At 41.7% G+C, this 18,122-nt stretch overlaps 1 protein-coding gene across 1 annotated transcript in view; it reads left to right on the forward strand.

Moving 5' to 3' along the window:
* The window catches only part of LOC129698227 (ankyrin repeat domain-containing protein 42-like), a 30,927-nt gene extending 13,407 nt beyond the window's left edge, over positions 1 to 17,520 (forward strand). The window contains exons 8-12 of the mRNA XM_055637202.1: positions 3,656 to 3,761; positions 10,928 to 11,097; positions 11,860 to 11,986; positions 13,558 to 13,699; positions 15,027 to 17,520. Of these exons, the coding sequence (XP_055493177.1) occupies positions 3,656 to 3,761; positions 10,928 to 11,097; positions 11,860 to 11,986; positions 13,558 to 13,699; positions 15,027 to 15,152 (671 nt within the window). The 3' untranslated portion in view covers positions 15,153 to 17,520. The remainder of the gene's footprint in view (positions 1 to 3,655; positions 3,762 to 10,927; positions 11,098 to 11,859; positions 11,987 to 13,557; positions 13,700 to 15,026) is intronic.
* The last annotated feature ends 602 nt before the right edge of the window (positions 17,521 to 18,122 follow it).

Here is an 18,122-nt window from a genome sequence, read left to right on the forward strand (position 1 = left end):
GTCCTATCCACGTACAAGAGTGTAACCTAGTAGATTGCACTGAGGCAGTATACAACAGTTGCAACATTCCCGACACTCTCCGGTATCCTTCAAGTTTCTAAGTTCTTAAAACAACAAGTTTTGTCTCTACATTGTCCTGATGGTGGCACTGGGTCGGAGTTGCAGAGGTCGGCCTGGCCTTGCGATGATATTGGTGTCCTCCACCACTGCTCCATTCTGCTGCAGGCCATGTCTGATCTGTGTGCTTGTCCGACCTCTGTGGTTTGTCTTTGGGGATGTTGTTGAGGCAGAAATTATGTTGGGAGAAAGAGGAAGATCATCAGCAAAATATTGCTCTGTAAACTTATGCATTTTATTTATAATATTGTATCAGGTGATATGCAACTAGTGGAGCTGAGGTAAAAGAGCAGCCACAATCTTATTAAGTGGGTAGGCACAAGGGGATAAGTGCCTACTTCTCTTTCTTGTGTTAGGAATTGGTTTTTAAAACACTAACACTTGTTTTTAAATCCCTCTGAGGGCTAGCCCATCTCTCTCTGTACATCCTCTAACCCGACAGACCTCCAAAGATACACATGCTCTTAATGTATGTTGCTAAATTTTAAATGATCAACTAATGGTTCCGTGTCTTCTGCAGCCTAAGCCCCTAAGCTCTGATGTTCCCACGAGTTTTTCTATATATTTTAAGATGCATCCTAAAACTCCTCCATCTACAGTGTATTTTCTGATGTTGATCATCTTTTCTAATGTTAAATTGTGTTTGATAATGCTGCTATTAAGTGCTTCATACCATTTTACTGGTGCATTTTAATTGCTGGTTACAAACCTTTAATGTAGTATTTTAGTAATGTAGTAAGCCAATAAACTTACTTACTTACTTTATCAATATTACTACTCACAATGTGATCTCCTCTAATTATACATTACATCTACTGAATTGCCCTGTTGCATCTTTAAAGAGCTCTTTAACAACAATTCCAAACAGGATTTCCCATTCATCAGACCATGATGACTCTGGTCTGATTATCTTGTGATTTTGTAAATGTCTCATTCTTATTTCTTTATTTGGAGAAAATGCTGAAATCTGAGAGGCTAACTGATCTATCGTTTCGTGGTTTTGTTGAATAGTGGCACAACGTTTGTGATTTTTCGATCCTCTGGAGAATTTTGGTTGATTACAGCTAAATGTATCTCTGCACACACTTATTCTGAGACCTTCGGCTCTTTTCTACAGATTCCAGCATCTGGAGTCTCCTGTGTCTTGCATGAGGAATTGAATTAGGTAACACAATCCCAGACAATCTACTTGGGGGGAGGATGTGGGAGGGGGGTGTGTCCCCCCCCCCCTCCCACGGTAGGGAGCTTTTGCATTTTTCAGCTTGAAATTGTGCAATCTGGTGCATACTGTAGCAAGTCTTTTAACTTACACTCGAATGCAACATTTATGCTTCAAATTGGATTAGGTATGAATAAGGTTCGACTAAATTACATTCCTAATTACATTCCACAGTGGAGCAAGGCTCTGATCAACAGGTGCAGCACATGAATGACTATATTCATGTATGGAAATCAGATTATAATTCATGCTGTTATGCATATATATAGAGAGAAAAAAAACAGAAACAAGGCAAGAGTCGGACTTCCATCACTGTTCTGCACAAATAAATCAATCAACATTACCCTTTGACTATAGAAACAAGACGAAAATAATGCCACATATTCAACAGTATATAGTTCAATGAAATTAAGATATATATATATATATGTAAATATATATATATATATATATGGAAGCAGGCCCTCCAGCCCACCAAGTCCACACCAACCAGAAATCTACCATACACCAGTTCCATCCTACATGCCAGGGACAATTTACAGAAGCCAATTAACCTACAAACCTGCACTTCTTTCGGATGTGGGAAAAACCGGAATATCCAGATTAAATCATGTGGTAGTAAGCCAGCAACTCTACCACTGGCCACCGTGCCACCCCATTAAATTATTTTTTCTGTAATATATTTATTATGATGTCATGTCCATAAAGATGAACACATGATTCTGATTTCTGCCCTTAGTTGGATAACACACATCTCCAGTCATTGTGTTTTATGGCTGGTTTTCAACCTCTTCAGTCTGAGGGTCTCGACCCGAAACATCACCCATTCTTTCTCTCCAGAGATGCTGCCTGTCCTGCTGAGTTTTTCTAGTTTTTAGTGTCCATCTTCAGTTTAAACCAGCATCTGCAGTTCCTTCCTACACTCTTTGTTAAGCAAAACAAGCCTACAGGTCCAATCTACAGGTCCTATTCTCATAATATTATTCACCTCAACTAAGTCTTTTCTTCACCTCCGTTGCTGCAGAGAATACAATCCCAGTTATCAAATCTTTCTTCAAAGTGAAAAAAAAATTCCAGCCCTGCCAGCATCTTCATAAATCGCCCCTGGATCCTCTCCAGAGCAATTACACCCTTTCTGCAGTGTCATAGTCTTACAGCATGGAAACAGGGCCTTCATCCCAACTTGTTCATGCAGATCAAGATGTCCCATCTAAACTAGTCCCATTTTCTTTGCATTTGGCCCATATCCCTTTAAACCTTGTGTGTGCCAATGTGTGTGTAAGGGTGTGTGGCAGTGTGTGTTAGGATGTGTGTGAGAGTGCGTGTCAGTGAAGCGGCGCCAACACCTGAGTGAACGGAGACTTAGGGGATTTGTCTCCCCGCCCCCCGCTGTGAGGGCCAGCCCAGTGCGTGTCAGTGAAGCGGGAAGACAACACCGGTGGGAACGGAGCTTCAGTCCGAGATTCGGAGCACTCCGGAGGCGATGCCCCCCCACTCACCCGGTCAGGGAGCGTTTCCCCCTGCGATTATAGTGGCTGATCCACCTTATTGGAGGTATGAGTGGTCATGGGGGTTTGGTCGGTCGGTCACCGCCGTCTAAAATCACAATTTCTGCTTTTTTTTTTTCCCCATAATCATCCAGCGGGCTGGTAGTTTGACAGCCCTGCAGATTTTGTTCTTGAAGCACATGAGAAAAAGACTAGGCATTGATTATATAGGGGTTTTTACTCACCTTTAAAAACAATTTCTGAGTACTTCCAGCAGCGATGAGAGAAATTTTGTCATCAGGGTGAGAGTGCAGAATTTGTCAAATTGACTTTCATGCTCAATGCGTGAGAGTTGGCAGCCCTGGGATCGTAAAGCAAAAATATGCGAGGCTGTACATGGGTGACTGTTGGCAAGGACTCTGCTGCATGAATGTTAGGAACATTGGGGGCTGTTAAGGAAGTAGGGTCATTCCTAGTTACTGAAGGTACATGTTATTATCTTAGTATTTGAGCTAGGATATTGAGAGGCTTCTCGGCTACCTAAGGGAACAACTGTGGTAAAATAAGGGCACCGAATACGACCCTACCTTTTAAAGTAAATGATCCTCTCTCTGGTTTCCTTCAAATACTTGGCCTTAAGTTCTCATGCGCAGATTGTGAACTTTGAGTCCTTTTATTGTTTATTTGAATTCTCGTAATGTAATAAATAAGAGACCTGCTGGAACGAAAACAGCAAAACAAATAATCCTGAACAAGTTGAAATGTTTGTTGTATTTTACCTTTCTGGCAAGATTGAATTGTTTGTGATGACGCTTGCATTTGCAATTCTTAGCTGCTGGGCAAGGACACCTCGGCTGCCTGCAATGGCTTATAGAAATGGGAGGAGACCACCACATCAAAAATGAAGCTGGAGAGACACCGATGGACGTGGCTAAAAGGTAGTGAGGTCAAAAACCCTGAGGCACCTAGCCAGTCAAACTGCCTTCTTGGAGGAAACAGTGTTAATACTTTGGATTAATATATTTTAATCCAACCTCAGAGATGTGGAGAAGGGAAGAAAGAACAAATAAATAGAATGCCGAAGAGATTAAATGAAAGCTGGGATGAGGGTGCAAGTGAAGATGGATGGCAATAAAAGTAGGGAAATACAAATTGGGTTAGATCAGGTGTAAATGGCCATAGCAGAATCCTCATTGAAATTATTGAGCTTGGTGTGAAGTGTAGATCCTGCAATGTGCCTAATCTAAGGATGAGGTATTGTTCCCTCACTAGAACATTGTAGACAGTGGAGGACATGGAGGTAGAGTGTAGTAGAGATTTGAAGTTACGAAAAAGTTATGAAAGCTCAGGGTCTCGACCCGAAACGTCACCCATTCCTTCTCTCCAGAGATGCTGCCTGTCCCGCTGAGTTACTCCAGCTTTTTGTGTCAATCTTCAGGCTAACTCTTGTGGGTTGAATATAAATGTAGAGCATTTATTTTCAACCCCATCCCTGTTTTTCAATTAGAGGAAATCACATTGTGAGTAGAAAGTATCATTTACCATGTAAAATGAAATGCAAGTGAGTTGTTTATGCACCTGGGAAGTTTTACTGTAGGAACGCTGAGCATGAGGTACGAAAGAAGTGACTGGGAGAGGTAAGCCAAGATGGGACACGTGTGGTATTGAGGGAATCCCAAGGCATTCTGTAAGTATATTAGAGAAAGAGGGTAGATAAGGAAAGCATGTGGGCTCTTGGGGACCAAAGAGGTAATTTATATACGAGTCAGGGGATGTGGTGAGGTCCTAAATGAATACTTCTCACCTGTATTCACTAAGAAAAAGAACAGTGATTTCAGGGAGCGGTATGTTGGTGGTCTAGATCATTTCAATATTAAGAAGTGCTGAAGATGTTAGATGTCTTAGAACTCTTAAAGAAGATCAAGTTCCCAGGGCCAGATGAGATCTATCCTAGAGTGCTGGCAGGGGGACTAGTGTAGCTGGGACATGTTGGCCAGTGTGGGCAGGTTCGGCCGAAGGGTCAATTTCCACACTGTATCACTCTATGACTATGACAACGGAGCCTTAAGGTGCAAGTCTATAGCTCCCTGAAAGTGGCAACAGGTAGATAGGGTAGTAAAGATGGCTTATGGCCTACTTGCATTTATCGGTTTGGAGTATAAACATTGGTAAGTCATGTGGCAGCTGTATAAAACTTTGGTAGGCCACATTTCGAATATAGCATGCAGTTCTAGTCACCACACGATAGGAAAGATATGACTGCCCGGGAGAGACTGCAGAGGAGATTCAGCAAGATGTTGCCTGGATTAGAGAACTTTTAGTTAAGAGCAGAGATTGGATAGACTTGGCTTATTTTTCTAGAATGGAGGATGATGAAGGGTGGCCTGATAGAAATATACAGTACAATATTATGAAAGAAATAGTTAAGGAAGATGGTCGGAATGCTTTTTCCATGATAGGATTTTTAAAAGTAAGAGGGCTTTGATACAAGGTGTGAGGAATGAGGTTTAAAAGGAATCTAAGGGGAATGTTCTTTACGCAGAGAGGATTGATATCCGGAGCGCAATGGTCTGATTTTAATGGGACCACGTAAAGGCAAGGCAAGGCAGGGCAAGTTTATTTGTATAGCACCTTTCAACAACAAGGTAATTCAAAGCGCTTTACATAAAACATTAAAAGCATTGGAAAGAAACACATATGAAATGACATTTAGATGTAAAACGATTATTAGATTATTCAGATAAAATAATTACTAAATTAAAAGCAATCAAATAAAATATTTAAAATTGAATAAAACCAGGAATAGAAGTTACAGTGCAGTATAGGTAATTAATAAATTGGTATTGTTTACTGAAAGGCAGCGGCAAACAGAAAAGTCTTCAGTCTAGATTTAAAAGAGCTGAGAGTTGCAGCAGACCTGCAGTTTTCTGGGAGTTTGTTCCAGATATGTGGTGCATAAAAACTAAATGCTGCCTCTCCATGTTTAGTTCTGAGGACACAGAGCAGACCTGTCCCAGACGATCTGAGAGGTCTGCGTGGTTCGTAGCTAAGCAGAAGATCAGAAATATATTTTGGCCCTAAACCATTCAGTGCTTTGTAAATCAACAGTAGTATTTTGAAATCAATTCTTTTGACAGACAGGAAGCCAGTGTAAAGACCTCAGAACTGGAGTAATGTGATCTACTTTTTTGGTCTTAGTGAGGACTCTGCAGCAGCGTTCTGAATTAACTGCAACTGGCTGATCGACTTTTTAGGGAGACCTGTAAAGACACTGTTACAGTAGTCGAGCTTGCTGAAGATAAATGCATAGACAAGTTTTTCCAAATCCTGCTGAGACATGTCCTTTAATCCTTGATGTATTCTTTAGGTGATAGTAGGCTGACTTTATGACTGTTTTTATGTGGCTGTTGAAGTTCAGGTCTGAGTCCATGACTACTCCTAAGTTTCTGGCTTGGTTTGTTGTTTTTAGCATTACCATTTGAAGCTGGGTGCTAACTTTTAATCGTTCTTCCTTGGCTCCAAAAACAATTATTTCAGTTTTTTCTTTGTTTAATTGGAGAAAATTCTGGTTCATCCAATCGTTGATTTGCTCAATGCATCTACTCAGTGCTTGTATTGGACTATAGTCTCCTGGTGATATTGTTATGTAGATTTGTGTGTCGTCTGCGTAACTATGGTAACATATTTTGATGTTTTTCATGATCTGAGCCAGTGGAAGCATGTAGATGTTAAACAGAAGAGGCCCCAGAATGGAGCCCTGGGGAACTCCACATGTAATTTTTGCACGCTCAGATGTGTAATTACCTATAGACACAAAGTAGTCCCTGTCCTTCAAGTAGGATTCAAACCATTTTAATGCTGTGCCCGAAAGTCCAACCCAGTTTTCCAGACGGTCTAGTAATATGTTGTGATCGATTGTTTCGAATGCAGCACTGAGATCTAGTAATGCCAAGACTGAAATTTTGCCATTGTCTGTGTTTAAGTGAATGTCATTGAAGACTTAACAAGAGCCGTCTCGGTGCTGTGGTGTGGTCTAAATCCTGACTGGAAGACATCAAAACAGCTTTTTCAATGATTTTACTGAGAAATGGGAGGTTTGATATTGGTCTATAATTGTTCAGTAGTGAAGTGTCTAAGTTTTTCTTTTTTAAGAGAGGCTTGATAACAGCAGTTTTCAGGGCCTGTGGGAAGACACCTGAGAGAAGGGACGTGTTTACAATCTGTAGAAGGTCTGAGGTCATGCAGTTTGATACACTTTTGAAAGGTTCCGATCTCCAACCCCTGTCCTATTGTGATGTCATATCATATGTAAATGAGATCCATTGTGATTGGACATCTGTGAGGTGGCACTGACTTATGCAGCAGTTTGATTTTAAAATTTGTTGATGTTTTGTGAACAACTTTATTCAAAATCTGGGGAAATAATTGACCAAATCTAGAGAGAAGTGCATTTATGAAATCATAAGTTAAATCCCTACCGAAATTGTAAAAAGCGCTGCGTTTTTGCGTCTGGTTTTCGAGAAAACACGTTTCACATGCAAAATCACACACACACACACACACACGCGCACACACACGCACACACACACGCGCACACACACACGCGCACACACACACACACACACACACACACACACACACACACACACACACACACACACACACACACACACACACACACACACACACACACACACACACAGAGTTTTAATATATACTAGACCAAGTGCAGACCCATTGGGTCTGCTCCCCCAATGGTGTGATCCCCCAACCCAATATTCCACCATGCACCCGTCTCCTCCAACGGAACTGAAGCCGTTCCCAAATGTAAGATTCCAGCACTCCCCTGCCTCCCTCAGCAGTGGATTGAAAAAAAATTCCAATTGCACCTCCCCTGCCTGCTGCAGCAGTTCCAATTGCAATACCAATTGGCCCTCCCCCTCCTGTTGAAGCACTTGCTGTGATATCCCATTGAGGTGAAAAGTTCAGAGTGTTCCTGTCTTGCAACTTTGTTTTGAAGTGTGTTGGAAGCTGATAGGAAGGAGCAGCGAATCAAAAGGAAGAAAGCAGCCGGAAGCCGGACGGACGGACGGCAGGCGGCAGCCACAGACTTTTATATAATAATAGATAGATATGATGATTTGATATGATAAGATATTTATATAGATGTTTGGCCGAGTGGAATAGGCTTGGTTCTTGGTTTCTGTGCTTGGTTTCCAGGGGAATGGCTCCTCTCTTACCCCTGAAGAAAGCCATTTTCGGCTGGATTTTTCCAACCTAAGCCAATGGCAGGTGCTCAGAGCAGTCAAGATAATTAAACTTATTATTTTGCACTGGGAATTTGGGCTGGGCTCCAGGTGGTTGCTTGTCTCTTGATGCTCGTCCTGGGGTGTGTTACTACCCTGGATGCAACCAATGAATGAAACAGCTGTGATCACACACAGTGAGTTAACTGTTCATTAAATGTGTTTTTTTTTTAAATATATAAACATGTCTTCTGATGAAAACAGAGGTATGTTTGGATTTCTCTCTGATATAAAATTCATTTAAATGCACTTACAGTAATCCACTTTAGTTACGGTAAAGTTTAAGAAGGAACTGCAGATGCTGGAAAAATCGAAGGTAGATAAAAATGCTGGAGAAACTCGGTGGGTGAGACAGCATCTATGGAGCGAAAGAATAGGTGACAAGACCCTTCTTCAATCTGATGAGGTGGTGGGTCGGGAAGAAGATAGGAAGAGGCGGAGACAGTGGGCTGTGGGAGAGCTGGGGAAAGAGGGAGAAAGCAAGGACTACCTGAAATTGAAGGTCAATGTTCATACCGCTGGGGTGTAAACTACCCAAGTGAAATATGAGGGACTGTTCCTCCAATTTGCGCTGTGCCTCACTCTGGGAATGGCGGAGGCCCGGAACAGAAAAGTCGGATTCGGAATGGGAGTGGGAGTTGAAGTGCTGAGCCATCGGGAGATCTTGTTGGTCATCGCAAACTGAGCGACGGCGTTGGGCGAAGCGATCACCAAGCCTACGCTTGATCTCACCGATGTAGAGCAGCTGACATCTACAGCAGCGGATGCACTATGTGAGGTTGGAGGAGGTGCAGGTGAACCTCTGCCGCAACTGGAAAGACTGCTTAGGTCCTTGGATGTAGTCAGGGAGGGAGGTAAAGCGACAAGTGTAGCATATCCTGCGGTTGCAAGGCAAAGTACCAGGGGAGGGGATGGTTTGGGTGGGAAGGGACGAGTTGACCAGGGAGTTACGGAGGGAGCGGTTTCTGCGGGAAGCTGAAAGGGGAGGAGATGGTAAGATGTGGCCAGTGGTGGGATCCTGTTGGAGGTGGCGAAAATTTCGGAGGATTATCTGTTGTATGTGGTGGCTGGTAGGGTGGAAGGTGAGGACAAGGGGGACTCTGCCCTTGTTGTGAGTGGGGGGATGGGGAGTGAGAGCAGAGTTACGGGATATAGAAGAGACCCTGGTGAGAGCCTCATCTATAGTCAAGGAGGGGAACCCTCGTTCCCTAAAGAATGAGGACATCTCCGATGCCCTGGTGTGGAACACCTCATCCTGGATGCAGATGCAGCATAGATGGAGGAATTGGGAATAGGGGATAGAGTCCTTACAGGAAGCAGGGTGGGAAGAAGTGTAGTCCAGGTAGCGATGGGAGTCAGTGGGTTTATAGTAGATGTCGGTCAATTATCTGCTCCTGCGAGGGAGATAGTTCAGGTCCAGAAACGGGAGGGAGATGTCGGAAATGGTAACAAACATTTATGTAACAGCTATGGTAATGGTAACAGTTACTAGCAATGTTACAAAATTTTGAGATTATAAAAATCAAGTCTGCAATTTACCCCATCAGATAAAGCATTAAAAAGAAGTTTAATTTGACACCTAATTCACTTTCATATCTTCAATATTAAAAACATTATGGGCATTTTCATACTCGGAAATTAGCATCTTGTTCCCTATTGCTTTTCCATTGACTTAACACAAAAGCTGTGATCGAGGACAGTCAAAAGCCCATAACTTTCTTAAAAATTAAGAGAACTGAAATACATTTTCAGTTATTATAGATTGAAGCATTCTGAAACAAATATGACACAATCTTACTTGGATGACCTGAAATTAAACCATATAATTAGTTACTTACCTAATTGTAGCTAATTACAAAATTCAATTACTAGATCTAAACATCTATCCATTTCTTAAGAAAAGATTAACATTTGTAAATAGCCTAAGTGTCCAAATAACATTCACACAAGAATTCACAATATAACATGATTTTTAAATCTCATTGTCATGAATTTATAGGCCAAATGGAAGGAATTTAATGTTTAATTCCCATAAATTAATGGCCATTTAAATCATCTTGCGAGTGGATTTTTGTGGAACGCGATCGATTGCAGTGTTGCAGTTGCAGTGAATTTGAACCCCATATCGACAGGAAAAACACTGCCGGTTCGTATGGGGCCATAATCATATTTTCACCAAGGAAATTTTGATTAAAGTCATCCTAAGAAGCAAGATTATATGTAAAATAAATGATTTGCCTTATGTTTTGTCCCCTACGTGAGATCCGTCCCGTTGTCGGCGTTAGAAGTCGCATTTTTATTTTACTCCAGTGATTAAATTGTCCCGCAATTTAAAAAAAAAAGCCTTCCGAGAACGCAAGTCGGAACGATTTTTCAGCATCAGCTAGCAGCCCGAGAAAATATATCTCGGACGGGCGGGAAAAAACGGCATTTTAATCCCCCCCTCAAAGGCGCCAAAGTCGTGCACACGGCCAGTGGCAGAACTGCAGCGCCGCTGAAGGTACGTATTGTAACATACCTACAGTTACGGTAAATGTGTTGTTTAAAATGCTCATGACATTGCTACGTAGTTATAATGTGAATATCCCAAATCTAAATGAAAAGACATTCCATAATAGTTGCAATATCTATCAACCTTAAATTTGTTCTTGATCCTTGCCCTAAATGTGCATGCAAAATAACATCTTTATGTTGTAATCATAATTACTGCAAATGACTGCAGACTGTCCTCTCATTTCAGAATTAATCCATTGCTTTAATCCAATAATTAATCTAACTGCTTCATTTATACATTGTAGATTTTCCCAGTTGGCTGCTGTGAAACTCCTTGGAGGAGGCCTAGATGATGTCTTAGACGAAGAGATGAATAAGGACAGTCCCAGTTTCTTCGACCAACATGGTATTGAAAGGAGTACAGATAATCAGGACAGCATTAACCAAAGTCCTGGTCAAAAAAGGGAAGCTAGAAGTAAGTTGATCACTGTAAAGGAGTAACCAGCATCACTAAATATGCAATGGCACTAACTGATCTCTTACTGTGTCATTTCATTTCTGCAGTGATAAATCCAAATAGTGAATATCAAGTTTATGAGTAGACTCATCCTTGGGAGAATGCACTGTGTTACATTAATGTATGTACTTTGAACTCTGCCTACAAAATATGGTTCTGTTAACTATTGGAGTCAACTATTGGAAGCTGACTGCAACCTTTGATATATTACATATGAAGCTCCAACACACGCACACGCACACACGTGCTGTCATAGCTGGTAGACTGGATGCCTCACAGCCCCACAGTCCTGGGTCCGATCCTAAACTCAGATGCTGTCTGTGTGGAGTTTGTACGTTCTCCCTGTGACCGCGTGGGTTTCCACCAGGTTCCAGTTTCTTCCTATATCACAAAAACGTGTAGGTTTGTAGAATAATTGGCCTCTGGAAATTGTCCCTAGTGTGTAGCAAGTGGATGTGAAAGTGGGATAACAGAACTAGTGTGTGAAAGGTTGATCGATGTTCGGCATGGACTCGGTGGGCCAAAAGATCTGTTTCCATGCTGTACCTCTAAACTAAACATAAGGATAGGTTTATTTTCCTAGATTTCAATATTTTTTCTTAAAACACTGGCATTTTAAGATCCATTCTTAGCATTATCCCATTTTATATTCATATGGCAATAGAGTCTGGAAAATAATTATTTTGTCTAATAATCAACATCTCGTGTTAATCAACGCAGTGAGGGCCTATAAGAAAATTGAAAAATTTGAGCGGTTATTAGAAATTGCCAAAAACAACTACAGACAGCTTGGAGGTATGCTGGAGGAAGATCAGCTCCAACAGAAGGACAAGAAAGAAGCAGAAAGGTATTTGTCAGCTCGTTGTTGGTATTAATGTAATGTTAGAAGTGCCACTGTCAGCAGTAAATCTCACCTGGCATCAGTATCAGAAAATTGTGTCTGTGCTGTTCCTGAGCTGACTAATGAAATAAATATTTTGGAAATTGAAGGTGAAGTTTCCTTTCATCACTATCAAACCAGAAATAAATCCTGAGCAAAAAATATGTATTGTTTCCCGATAAGAATGCTCACTTTAAAAAAAAAATGTATTTGGTGTTGATACAAGATGCTGGGGTAACTGAGTGGGTCACGGACTTAATCTCTGGAGAAAATTGTTTTTTACTGTCAGTTTAGGAACAATATTTCAGATACTGCTTATGGTGACAAGTGGACGCTTGTAATTTACCAGACTGCCTTTAAACCAAAATACAGTAATGGATCAAAAGTCCCTTTCTTCTTTAAATTAAGTTAAACTTAAAATAAATTTGGGTGGGATAAGTGCTTAAAGCGAGACTGCAGGGATTTGCTGAGGGAGGGTGCAATCTTTCTTACGGAGTTTGGGGAAGAGCTTCTTTTTTTTTTATCAGATCAGCATTTTTTTTTTGGTTAAGGTACAGATCATTCAGTCATTAAAGTGCAGTGTAACCTGGGCCCACATTGTGTCAATTGGCAGTGCTGCAAAGCACAGGTGTGTGAAGAGGCCAGGAACCACGTTACCATCAGAGAGATCTGCATTCAGAGAGGCCCGGACCACGGGTGAACATTGGGGAACATGAGGAAGAGGACTGACTTTGGTGCCTTCCCTCACAGTGGGAAACTTTGACTCTGCTGTGTGGGGATGTTTTATGTTGAACTCTATCAACTCTATGGTGTGATCTTTATTTTTTATTGTATGGCTGTATGGTGATTACATTTCACTGTGCCAACTGGCACATGTGACAAATAAATGTATCTTGTATCTGGAGAGATTGCACTGTCACCAGAGTAAAGATTCCTTTAGTTTCAAAAGCAGTATATTTTTACTTTAAATTCACATTTGAAGAATGCTGCTCCTGGAATTACAAAGGAAGTTTACAATCTAAACTTTTTTTATAGCCAGGTTCATTATGATTTTTCAGGATGGGCAGTTAAATTGATCCATGACCAATTGTAATTGGGGTTTTGGATTTCATTCATTCATGCTTCCCATTGGGTTTTTATTTTCCTCTATGGGGCAGACACTCTGTGTGGTGTTCGATAATATTGTCTGTAATGGCAACATCTCTTGGCTATGGAAAATCAGACAGGCCTTCTGCCCGTGATTGCACAACATCCCTTGCTTGGAGTCCACAATGCAGTTGCTGGATGAGGACTCTTCTGTATTTGGCTGTTACTTCTCCCCACAAGTGTAAGAACATTCAGTACATCGAGCTCGTGGACGTTTTGTAAATGCGACATGCATGTGTGATCTATGCAAAAAGAATTTCATTGTGCAGTGCACACGTCACAATAAAGCATCAGTGAATGTGCTGGAACTCAATCTCTGGGTTCTCCAAACATTGAATGTGTGAAAGCACTTTGAAAGTCCATGATGAAAAATGGGATTTGCCTTTGTACAGAATTCTGCAGGAGCTACAGGCTCAACTAGATTACGAGCGTCTACGACGAGAGAAGATGGAGTGTCAACTAGATGACTGCCGAGCAGAAATAGGTCACTTGAATCAGTGTTTGGAGAAGTTGAGGACATGTAGCAGTTCTGTGGTAAGTGAGTTGTTAACTTGTTTTGGTTGAAGATACTTGGATTTTGAATTTTGACGAAGTACTGTACGGTGCAGTACTTTGTCAACATTTTTGTACTACCTTCTCAAAAGCACTGGAGAAAGCATAGTGATCTGAGCAAGTTGCTATTCTGAAATATTTCCGCTACAAGGAAAGAATGCTTAAACAGAGGAGGCATTCTCTGGAACAGAGGAGGCCAAGGAGAGATTTAAGTAAGCCATGCCAAATGATAAGGGCCTGGATAGAGTGATTAAGAAGGACATGGTATCCTTAGAGGAGTGGTCGAAGGTCAAGAGCTTGGATCACTGCTAAATCATCCTATTTTATTTTCCCCACCCAGATTCTGCCACTCACCTACTCTCAGGGTAATTAACTGTGGCCAACTGGCATGTCTTTAGGAGGAAACTGAAGCACCCAAAGGAAACCAATGCAGCCCTAGACATAATGTACAAATTCCCCATAGATAGCACGGAGGGTCAGGATTGAACCCAGGTCTGTGAGGGAGGCAGAAATAACAGGAATGGCTCTGCGATCAACTTGACCAAGCCACACACGAAAGTGGCAATCAGAACAAAGGTTCTATTGGGTAAACTGCCCCTCTATTTTACCTCCTTTTTCTTTTTGTTTCTTTGATGTCCTCCTGCTCTTTTTATTGCTATCTTTAGGAATGCCATGATTTTATTTCTTCATGCCTTCTCATTGTTTTGCTGACCTTTTTTTAATTTCGCTCCTACACTGTACATTTTTCTCCAGGCCTTTGCCTGTATTGAACTCCTGGTGCTTGGTAATGGGTCTTTCTTCATCTTTTGCTACATTGCTCTGTCTGTGCTGCTTGACATTCATGAGTGCCTCCAGTTACAAGTTACACACCATGTCTCTGAATATATTTGCACTGAATCATTGCAATCTACTTTGCTGACAAGATGTGGCCTAGTTGTTGTTCGATAAATATTAACTGTCAATGTTATGGTTGCATAATCTGAGGGACAGCTCTCCTTTAACAGAAACAGTTTCTAAAGTTGATGGGAAATACTTTTCTGAGTTGTTTTGAGTTGAAATCTGAATTTTGCAGTGATTCTTTACTAAATTACCAATATGTTGTCTGGTGGAGAGCCAGTATGGACACAGTGGTGTGAATGGCCTCCTCTGCTCTAGCCACTCTATGATTAAGTGTCCCTTATCTATTGAGAGGCTCCACTTGATAACTGTGACAGGTTATTCTATCTGTCAATCTGTCTTTAGTCTTGTACGATTATCAGAAATGTTTTGCGCAATGTCTAGATGAATTTATTTCCCTTTACTTCTGCAGGAAGAAAATGTTGAAGATATGTTGAAGGGGAGAAAAACAGCAAGGAATAAACAGAGGTTCAGCAGTGGTGGTGTCTTTGTACGTCGTACTCCTGACAGGAGCGGTTTCAGTCACAGACCTCGTTAACAGCCACTCGCTATTCCTCCCCAAATCCTTTTCCACTGGATAATTCGTTCAAGATCATGATCAATTCCATAATAGGTTGGGCTTCGTTTAAATTGCTCCACTATTTTCATTTTTTTTTTAAAAGCACAAAATCAGGATTTTACAGTGGCGATCGACACTAAATTCTGTCATAACCTAGCAGGACAGGCAGCATCCCTGGATGGAAGGAATGAGTGACATTTGAAGTCGGGTTTCGACCCAAAACGCCAACCATTCCTTCTCTCCAGAGATGCTGCCTGTACCGCTGAGTTACTCATGCATTTTGTGTCCATCTTCGATGTAAACCAGCATCTGCAGTTCCTTCCTACACATTTTACAGTGGCTTCTTGGACTGCTTATGTTTGAGTTTGAAATGTAATTAAATATATAATGCAGTCTAATCATAGTGTGGATGGAGTACGATCAGCACAGTTATTCATTACGCGTTGTGATCGTAAACACTAATTGCGGTTCAAGTTAGATGGTACATTACAGATTTTTTACGAATTGTATATGCAGAAATATAATTAAGCAAAGTAATTACATTCATACTTTTACAAATTAAGCAGTCATATATAATGGTGACATTTTTGATTCAAAATTTCACTGCTATATTAAATGCATCTTTAAAAAACATTCTGCTTAGGTTCGTTGTTTCTGGGTGGTTTTCATGTGGAGATTCTATTGCCAAGAGGAGGGAGTAAGTGGATGAAGGGAAATGGGATAGGGGAAGAACAGAAGGGTAAAAATGAGGGAAGAAGAGATGGAGAAGTGAGGCAGGACTAAAAGAACAAATCTAGGAGAGGACAGCTGATAGAGGAAGTTGTTGATTTCACAGATGCAACAAGAAGGTCTTTGAGACCAAAGATCCTATAGCGGAGCAAGATAGACTACTCCTGCTAATTGCAATGGGCTGACGTGTAGTACGGAACGGAGCGGAACGTGGGCCTTTTTTCATCCATTTCCGTAACCCGACCGGACTTGCAGTGTAATCAACGTTGCGGGAAACAGTTTGTGTTAATAAATTAAAATTCGGAAAATGTTTACGTTGCATTACATACCAAGTGACTTTTATTTTTATGAGGATGTTTCTGTAACCGGCTTCTGTCACCGCACTAGTTATCTTTGCTCCACTTTGGGATCTTTGGTGTGGAGACGGAAGCCGGTTACGGAAATGGGGCCTAAAATTACCCATGAATTTGCCCATGAGCGTACTACGTCTTTTTCGTCGAGTGATCTAGTTTGCTTGCTATAGGATCTTTGTTTGAGACCAGACACATGAAGGACTTTGAAACCAGACACACAGGTGCTTCCTGCAGACAGCTCGGAGCAAGAGGGATTACCCAGGAGGGATTACTTTGACTGTCACCGCAACAGCTGCGCCTCAGGCTTAGGGGTGGGAGCAAAATGATGCAACAGACCAGGTTAGACAAAGTAAAGATGGTATTAAGAATTGTTGAAAATAATCTACTTTCACACAAATGGTGGTGGTGGTATAGAACAAGCTGCCAGTGGAGGTCGTTGAGGCAGGGATTATCCCAACATTTAAGAAATTGTTAGACAGGTACATGGATAGGACAGGTTTTGGAGGGATATGGACCAAACGCATGCAGGTGGGACTAGTGTAGCTGGGGCATGTTGGCTGGTGTGGGCAAGTTGGGCCGAAGGGCCTGTTTCCACACTGTATCACTCTATGACTCTTAGCTGGCAGCACTGAGGGTGGAGAACGTCAGGCTGGTCCATAGTGATGATCAATGTTACTTTCACGTGCAGTCTCACAGTAGCCCCAGGAACTTGCCCAGGCTGTTCTCCCGACTGCCAGCACAATGCTGCCGTTCTGGGGCGAGATTTCACCATCATCCAGCAAGTTAACTTTATTGGTTTATGGTGAGGAGGCCACCAAATGTGGATGGGTCTGGTGATAGTTAACTAGCTCAAACAATTCACGTTGTTGCACAGGTGCCAGGTAAACCTCCTCGATGCAGCCTTGTTCACCACCACGGAGGTTCTGGGGCAGGTCAGTTGTAACCCATGGGTTGATGTAGCGCAACCCTGGACTACAACTAGTCCGAAAAGTGTTGGACCCCGAGTACATACAATTAACTAAGGCCAATAAACTAAGTTAGCCACAAAATAAACTGAAACACACAAATTATGACATTGCTACTCTGTGCAAAAACAAACCCCAGCTGACAAACTATCTGACATAGAGCCACTGTGTGGCCAGATAGTGGAACTGCAACACAACTGTAATGGGAGAGTCACCGTTTGCTGAAAATCCCATCTCTGCACTGCAAGTATAATGTTACCAGTTAATTGAATGGAAAAATGTTGCATGAGTTTAAAAATATGGTCTTTCAAAGGCATTTGTTCCGGGGAGGGCGGGAAGTCTGCATGGGGAAAGGGTGTAGATAAGGAGCAGGTTGAGCCTTTCAGAATTAAATACAAACCTACATTTCTAGAAATTAGTTTACCAATATACAGTGTGGGAAACAGGCCCTTCGGCCCACTGAGTCCGTGCTGAGCAACGATCATCTGTACCCCATCCTACACACACTAGGGTCAATTTACAAAAGCCAATTTGCCGACAGACCTGTGCGACTTTGCAATGTGGGATAAAACTCACGCCATCACATGGAGAACATACAAACATCATACAGACAGCACTTGTAGTCGGGATCGAACCCGGCTCACTGGCGCTGAAAGGCAGCAACTCTACCACTGCACCACACCAAATGATTATGATTTAAAATGTGGCTGCAGCACTAATGCACTATAACCAAGGAATGGATAATATTGCCAATGTTTTGTGCCAGGAAACCAACATTACTCAAGTTGCAAAATTGAAACCCTAATTATGTGCTTGGGATATCTTGTGACCTATGACATCTTATCGCTTGTGGCAAAAATAGAAAATGAAAGCTGACCTTCACCAATGACCAGAAAGAGATT

Source organism: Leucoraja erinacea, chromosome 6, assembly GCF_028641065.1.
Source record: "Leucoraja erinacea ecotype New England chromosome 6, Leri_hhj_1, whole genome shotgun sequence".
Lineage (NCBI taxonomy): Eukaryota > Metazoa > Chordata > Chondrichthyes > Rajiformes > Rajidae > Leucoraja > Leucoraja erinaceus.